At 36.8% G+C, this 6921-nt stretch overlaps 1 protein-coding gene across 3 annotated transcripts; it reads left to right on the top strand.

The window, feature by feature from the left end:
• Positions 1–628: 628 nt before the first annotated feature.
• LOC134610346 (homeobox protein TGIF2-like) lies at positions 629–5665 on the top strand. 3 transcript variants are annotated; one of them, XM_063453297.1, is made up of 4 exons: positions 629–743; positions 2630–2726; positions 4509–4675; positions 5011–5665. In XM_063453297.1, exons 2-4 carry the CDS (start codon positions 2702–2704, stop codon positions 5605–5607), a joined length of 789 nt encoding a protein of 262 aa, XP_063309367.1. In that variant the 5' UTR covers positions 629–743; positions 2630–2701; the 3' UTR covers positions 5608–5665. The 3 variants fall into 3 exon arrangements, with proteins under 3 accessions (XP_063309367.1, XP_063309369.1, XP_063309368.1); XM_063453299.1 differs by lacking the exon at positions 2630–2726; XM_063453298.1 differs by lacking the exon at positions 629–743 and having other exon boundaries at positions 2604–2726.
• Positions 5666–6921: the final 1256 nt, after the last annotated feature.

Here is a 6921-nt window from a genome sequence, read left to right as displayed (position 1 = left end):
CTTTGTAATGCAGTTTAGAAACACATGGCAGAACTCCCTCTATAGCTCAGTACCAAGGTAGTCAGGGTGTGTTTTATCTAACGATCTATTGCCTGTTTGCAGATTGTATTTACAAAAATTATGTTCAAGCTCTCTGATGTCAAAGTCACAACTGGTTAAATGTATATCCGTTATGTAACGAAATAAAATATTTCAAATTAAACTGTATTACTGGTTTCATAGACACACCTATGGACCAAAGATTATAAACATTTAATCGTATTCATTATTTTGGGATGCTAATGATGCTCTATGAGGAAAAGGGGGGGCAATCACTTTATTACTATATCTATTTTAAAAGATGCATGTTGCAGCGTTTTACAGATTATTATTCTAATTTGAATTTTAAAGTATATTTAAGAAACTTTAAATGAAGCCGAAATATATGAATTATGAACTGAGGTGACAGTGACTGAAGAAATCCCTCCCCCGTCATCATTATTAGCCAATCCGGAAACATACTTCCAATTCTGTCCTTCCCATTTCAACTCTCACAGGGATTGTTGTATCTATCAAAGTATCCCTTTAAGCCACAGGCTGTCAAATAACTGCCAAACAGGTAATCAAGCTGTTCTTCCCGGCTGCCAAAAATTGTGGAGTTTCTAACAGCCTACAAGAATGTCTGAAGATTTGTAACCTGTCATTGAGGGTCCATCACACAACAGCAAGTGAAAAAAAAATGGATCCCTGTATTGCAAGACCACGTAAGTCATGAACGTTAATTGAATATTATTGGGGGAACTCCATGGCAAGTGAAATAGAAATGATCAGATAAAAGACAGAGAGCAATATTAACCCATTTAGGACAAATGATATATCACGAGCGTCAAAACAAATACATAAAATAAGGAATTTGTCTGACAGTATTCCTTGCGGAACATTAGCAAAACACTTAACGTGCAAATATAGAGTGTTGGCTTTATTTTGGGGGGGAATATGCAAAACCGAAGGTAGTGAACTATAATTGAGATATTGGTGCAGGCTCTTTCCCACAGAGGCTCACCCCTAATATAAACATTTTAGGTTAATATGATGATCAGAGACAATAAAGGTAAATTAGGAACATATTATCAACTGTGATTTGCTAATTTTATAGATTTATGTGTTCGATCCCACAACTTTTCCAAAGTTGTAACTTCTTTATCCAATTCACACTCAGGGTTGTCAGATGCCAAACTAAACTGTCAATGTTGATGCACTGATACAGATAATCTGACTATCCATCATACATTGTCTATAAATAACCTAAATAAAAAATATTGCTCATAAAGATGCGAAGAGCATGTAGACAGCCCACCTGTAGCTTGTCATTTTTAGCAGACGTACGTTTGTATTGTTAAAAATGACAAAAAAAATGAAAAAAATAGATTTTGGGCATTTTTCTTTAAATTCTTTTTTTTTTGTGCACAGTATTACAAGAATGGTATATAATAGTTGGCTACCATTTACTTTCCTCCGAGCAGCCAAGACGGCACCCGGCCTGCTCGTTACTGTACCAGCCTGTGACCTCTGGGGGCTATGTCACCTTTCTGATACATACATGTAGGGTCCTGGTTAAAGGTACTAAGTTTGCCAATCCTATTGTATTGGGGTGTTGGCGTGTTGTCCACACCAACACATACCTGCAGTGGATGAATGAAAAAAGTAGAATAAATAAACAGCATTTTTACGGAGAACTCCAAGCACCATAACCACTACAACGCACTGTATGAGTTATATTGTCAGGAGAGCCAAGTTACGCCCATCCCCCTAACCGTTTTGCTTGAGAGAGCTTGTAAACCCCGTGTAAGAGCAGCATTTTATATCATAGAAGAAAGAAAGGAAAAAAAAGGGGGGGGGATTGTACAAGATATTCTTGGGGATTTGAAACAAATATGTGAACCACAGAGAGAAGTAACTTTGTGTTTAATATATTGTCTATACATTCTATAAACAGAGGGTGAGCTTTACCCTGGACTGTCCTTTTGAAACACAATGCAGAAAGCTCCCACCCCCCTCCTCCTTCACCATGTAGAGTAACTGTGAATAGTTTCCCTCCATTTTGTATTTGAGTAACCTACATAACAATACAATTCCATTCACAATGGGATATAACTGGCTACACTTTCCATTAAACCAGTACAACAGGGCCACTTCTGCTTTAATCTTTGCAAGTATTTCTGTTTACCAAGTATTAACTAAATGTCACATGGTTGTGCAGGAAACAAAATTAAGGCTAGGATAGCTCTGTAAAATGCCAATACACATTATACAATTACTTGTTGCAAATTAAATCCCACATGAATAAATATCTATCAGATGTAACAGTTAATATCTGTCTAAATGGCAGTCTGATGTTGGTGGTGGAGTCAGACAAAGACAGTCCACCATTTTGGTTTTTCAAAAAACAACACACACTTCACTTCAGGAATCCATTTGATGAAGTCTCAGTCATATGTAAATTGTGACAGTCTCTAGGCATCCCCTCCACCAGTCAATTTCAGCCAATCATGACCCTTCCTTTAAATCTTACCCCTCCCAGGGATTTGGTGCATGCATCAAACTTTTTCAGACTGGACATAGACTGTCATATTCCCTCACCTGTCCACAGGTAATCAAGCTGAGCTTCCCTGCTACCAGTCTGAGAATTTAATTATTCTTCATTATTGCTACCATAACAGCAATGGAACCCATCCTTGCAAAACCAGGTAAGATATGAACTGTATGTTAACATTGATAGAGAATCACCATGTGGTCTGGAATGGAAGGCAGAAATGAAGGACAGTGGCTGAATTTTATAATAAATCATTTTATATAAACATTAAGATAATTTTTCCCATTGACCTCCCACGAAGGTTCAATAACCAGCAAGTAATATTTAATTTTATTTAAGGTTCTAGAATAATGGTTACAGTTTCTTTTTGCTGGATTTGATGTGTCAAGCGCCATGGCTCTGCGTCACGATGACACATGGGGTTATTCAGTAAATTGTGTATTGTGCAAAATGGACAAGAGAACAACCAGAGCAAAAGGGGAGGTGAAAATGTTTCAAATTTTGCAATTTTATTCTGTTCATTTCTCATGGAAAATTTAAATCTAGTTTATATCCCTAACTTTTTTAATATTGATAATTTTACTTAAAAGAACTTTGTATAATTACCTTAATACAGATTATCATGCCACACAAATATATGTTGTCATTTGTTCTATACAATAATTGCAAAATAAATTAAAAAAACTCTCTAAGTGAATGAACAGCTGATCCTTCCAAAGATGGAGTCTGACTCCATTTCAAGTTGTCTTTTTGCTGGGAGTTTAAAATGACATGTGGAGATGGAGGACGGGGGAGGGAATAGGAGGTTCCCATTTTGTATTTAAAACAAAGACCAAAGTCTGTGAGTGAAAAGGATTTATCTTTCCTGAATCAACAGGGAGACTTCTCCAAAAAGGTCTAACCCTAAATACAAGCTCTCAATGGGCCATTTACCAAAGAGTGAACTGTCAGGAGTTCAAAAAGAATACCAAAAATTAAAACTTTTTTTTTTTTTTACCAAAATAGCAAAATTGAGGAAAATAAACTTCGGTCAACTATTTTTGCCGTTCAGCTATTTTGGCCTTAAATTTAAAAGTAATTTTGAGGGTTTATTCACAAAAATGTGAACTTACGAAGTAGACATGTACTAAAATGGCATAATGTAGGTTTCCATGGATGGTATCACTCCTACATGTTAAGGGGCAGCACTGCAGTATACAGCATTCACATGCATGCAGAAGGGACATTAAAGGAAGAATTCCAGCTGAAGTGCCTTGATTGATCCATCATGCAGCATATGAATGACACATACTATAGGGTAACATGTCAAAAGAGCCGCTAGAAAACAGAGGATCTGGCAAGCCTAGTTTATGTGTGAAAGAAATTAGGAAGCCCACCTATAGGATTTCATGTTTGCTCATTTGAAATCAGGAGAGAGAGCCATTTGCTTCTGAATTTGTTAAAAAGGGTTTGATTTGTAAGGAGATTGTAGAACTCTGCATGCTGGTGTCCAGTCCATTGTTTAGATTTAACAATGGACATACGTATACAATCCGATTACCAATTGGAATATTAACTGCTGTAGGTTTACTTTCCAATATCTATCTTAATAAATGCTGCTTCTTTTAGAAGTTAATTATTTGCTTAAAGGGACACTCCAGGCACCAAAACAACTTCATCTAAATTCATTTGTGTGTATTTAAAATATATATAAAAGTTTTGCCAAGTTCCACACTAGTCAGATAGTGAGGTGAGCATTCATCATTTTATATATGAAGAGTAGTCGGCACAATCCTAGAATTGAACAATGTTTGTAATTCACACAGATTAAACATACAAAATAATCATCGTTGCTGTGAAGCTCTGTGATTTAAACTCCCATTCTGTGCCCCTTTTTAGGATAGTCTGAGAGGGATATTTACTAGTTGCATTCTTAAACTCTCACCCAATATTTCAGAATCCATGTATGTTGAAGAAATTGGTGATCGAAAAGTCCGTAAGAATCTGTCCCCACAATCGGTTGATATTTTAAAGGGCTGGCTCGCAGAGCATTGCCTACACCCCTACCCAAATGACAGAGAGAAGGTAGAGCTGGCTGAGGCAACCGGTTTAACACTCACTCAAGTAAGTATCAAATCGTGTTTTCATGGCATTTGCTCTGAATTTTAAATTCAAGGCTTCATGTTTGGCTACTTTGGCCTCAATTTTTAACTTAGAATTTTCACATTGGTGAATAACCCAATAAATGTGCATATTTAAACTCTTTCCCTACAGTGTGGCTTTTACTACTCCATGTTCATTGTCTCTTAATCCCTCTTCTTTTCATTATGGGAGAGAATGAAAGTGAGTGAATGTGCCTGGAGTTTTTAAGTGCCTTAATGGACAGGTGACGTTTACTGTGAGTTATGTTTTTAGAATTATTATATTTCTATCCGTGTCTATCCATTCTCTGTTTACAGATATCTAACTGGCTAATTAATGCAAGAAGGCGGAAACTGCACAAAATTTTATTAGAAAAGGGCATTGCGCCAGGTTCGTCTGCCTCAACACCAAAGGGAAACAGGAAAAAGATTCCTCCACACAACCCAAAATTAAGTGTAAGGGTTGACCCAGCTTCTCCTTCTCCTCCCCCCACGAACATTATTGCTGCAGTGCCGGTGTCCTATACAGTATTCCCACCCCTTGCTCTGCTATCCAGGATTGGCCATGATCTCCTGCAGGGTTCTGCAGAAGAAGGTGGCCAGTCCAGGTTGACATTTCAACCAGTCCTGAGCCATCCTGCAGAGGTTTTAAGCCCACCACCTGTGCTTGCTGCAGCCCAAGAGATTGAACTAGAGGCATGCCCGCTATCTGTGCTTGCTGCAGCCCAAGAGATTGAACTGGAGGCATGCCCGCTATCTGTGCTTGCTGCAGCCCAAGAGAATGAACTAGAGGAACAAATGAGCATGTTGCAAATCCTGGCTGAGGTGGCATGCCAACGAAAGGAGGAAATGGAGGCAGAGGCGGCTAAAATGCGAGCAGCCTTTACACAAATAAAATTAACCCCCTGTTGCTAGACTTACTTAGTCCTGTACCTAATCCTCTATACCTGTTCTAATGCACTTTATTGGAATAAATCCCATCATCCTGAATCAATACTGAATTTTAAGGAATGAAAAATGTAATTACAAGTTATTTTTTGCATTTTAGAATACAATTTACTGCGTTTACATTTATGGACTTTTTTCCCTCCAGTATTATTATTATTATTATTATTATTATTATTATTATTTTTATACATTTCAGTTATGTAACTATTTTCTACTATACATTATATAAATGTATTAATTGTAAATACCCCCTATTTATGATTTGTAATAAATATTTGTGTGTGTATATCTATAAATCTATTTGGGATTTTTAATTTTTTTTTTATTTGTTAATTCTTTGTTTATATTATTGGAATTGGGCCACAATTAAGAAAACATGTCGTCATCTTTGCAGAAATAAAGTTTACGGGAAACTGACAATAGAATAAAAAAAAAAAAAAAAAAAAAAAAGTACTGCAGAAATTGGGGAAACTCTGTATAGCTTTACGTTGGTTCCCCTAAACCTATACACAGACCTATGATGTCATAAATACTAATCTGATACATTGCTAAACATTTATATATCTTGTACTCTATTTTTCTCAGTCATCTGTCTTTTATTATTTTTTTTTTTCTCAAACCTTCTTCTCATTCTTTGACCTTTTCCCTCTCACTCTTTATTTTATTTTTTGTTACATTCCCTCTTCTGTTCACTTATTCTAACCTTGTTACCTGTAACATATGTTGCAATTTCTCTGCTATAAACCACCCTATACATGTTTTAGAACAGAGGACTCATTGTCTGTTATTACATGGTTAGGAGGCTACAAGACACCTCACAGTAACGAATTTCCGTATTACCCTCCACCTACTTACCAGAGGGTGAGATGGTAATGATTGGCTGCGCCCCTACCCTACAAAACCATGGGTAGCTAGAAATGGCAAAATGCTCAGACCTATTATGAGGGGAAATAAATCTAAAACTGCCTAGGCATTCAGAGGGTCCCTTTTCTTCCCAATTGTGTAAGATGTTTGCTTTATACTGCTTAGTATGCTGTTGTACTTAAACAGCCCGGTGTGGGCAGTTCCAAATCTAATCTGATTATTCATCTGGTACTGAGATGCCTAAGTTAAAAAAAATCCACCTTAAAAAAAAAAAACACAACAAAAAAAAAACAAAAATCCTTCCTAAAGGATTTACTTGCCTTTTCCTCCTTGGCCACTGGGGGGGAGTTCGTCAACAGATCTATTCTAGAAGAATGAAATGCTACAGGCTATTGGTCACTGGATGATCTTGTGACC

Source organism: Pelobates fuscus, chromosome 5 (assembly GCF_036172605.1).
Source record: "Pelobates fuscus isolate aPelFus1 chromosome 5, aPelFus1.pri, whole genome shotgun sequence".
Taxonomy (NCBI): domain Eukaryota; kingdom Metazoa; phylum Chordata; class Amphibia; order Anura; family Pelobatidae; genus Pelobates; species Pelobates fuscus.
This window is presented reverse-complemented; position numbering and strand designations above follow the sequence as displayed.